This window comes from Myotis davidii, unplaced genomic scaffold (genome assembly GCF_000327345.1).
Source record: "Myotis davidii unplaced genomic scaffold, ASM32734v1 scaffold1134, whole genome shotgun sequence".
NCBI lineage: Eukaryota > Metazoa > Chordata > Mammalia > Chiroptera > Vespertilionidae > Myotis > Myotis davidii.
Window position 1 is genome coordinate 772039 of NW_006286229.1, and position 918 is coordinate 772956.

Below are 918 nucleotides of genomic sequence, written 5' to 3' on the forward strand. Positions count from 1 at the left end.
CCGGAGGAGGCACCTCTCAGCCCGGGGAGGGGCAGTGCGCGGCTTCCTGCGACTCAGGAGCCAACCCGCAACCCCCTCCAGCCTCGCACCTGGGCCTCCCCCTGCCATCCACCCCTCCTCGCTCCCCTGTCCCCTGGGATCAAACAGAAGCAGCCATGGGCAAAATACAATTTCATTTAACAAATTGAATTTGCTGCGCCTGCTAATCACGTCTGGTGTCGGCTCTGATCAGAGACAGAGAGGAGGCTGCAGCCCCCCGGGTCCTCGCGGTGGTTGTGGGAGGGAATCCAGAACCACACGGAGGAGACAAATCACCACCTGGCCCGGGGGGACCGGGCTCCCACAGTAATAGAAGCGCGGGTCAGGTTAGCATTTTATTAGATAAAAACAGAAAGGAGGGCGCCCACCCACCCTTTCCTCTGGCTCACGAGGGTGACGCCCCTGTCTCCAAGAAGGAACAGGGAGTCCATAACACTGAGATAACGGAACCGTTAGGGCAGACGGCCCCCAGCCTCCTTCTAAGTTTTCTTACAAAAAGGAATTTCAGCTACAAATCCTGGGAAGGGAACTACATCTGGCTCTTCCGCTAAGTGAGAGGCCTTCTCTCCACCAGCAAAACGCTGGAAGGTTCAGGGAGAGGGAAGGAGAATTTCAGTCTCTGAGTCTCATTTCCTTGGTCCCTTCAGTGTTCGTCAAAACCGGGCATGGGGAAAGCCCTGGCAAACTGCTCCACCCGCTGCCTGAGGTCGGCCAGCCGTTGTCTTGTTTCTGGGTCGCTGAGCAGGAAGGATTTGAAATCCTGTAGTTTGGCTAGAGAGGGGTGAGGAGGGTGTCAGAGCTTCAGGGAAGGCGGTGAGATGGGGGGGAGGCAGACAGTGAGTGTAAAGTGACTGGCAGGGGCTGGGGGGGGGGGGGGGG

General features: G+C 58.1%; 1 protein-coding gene across 1 annotated transcript in view; it reads right to left on the minus strand.

Annotated features, from left to right (window-relative positions):
- Positions 1-322: 322 nt before the first annotated feature.
- The window catches only part of SHMT2 (serine hydroxymethyltransferase 2 (mitochondrial)), a 5068-nt gene continuing 4472 nt past the window's right edge, over positions 323-918 (minus strand). The window contains exon 12 of the mRNA XM_006757352.2: positions 323-810. Within this exon, the coding sequence (XP_006757415.1) occupies positions 683-810 (128 nt within the window). The 3' untranslated portion in view covers positions 323-682. The remainder of the gene's footprint in view (positions 811-918) is intronic.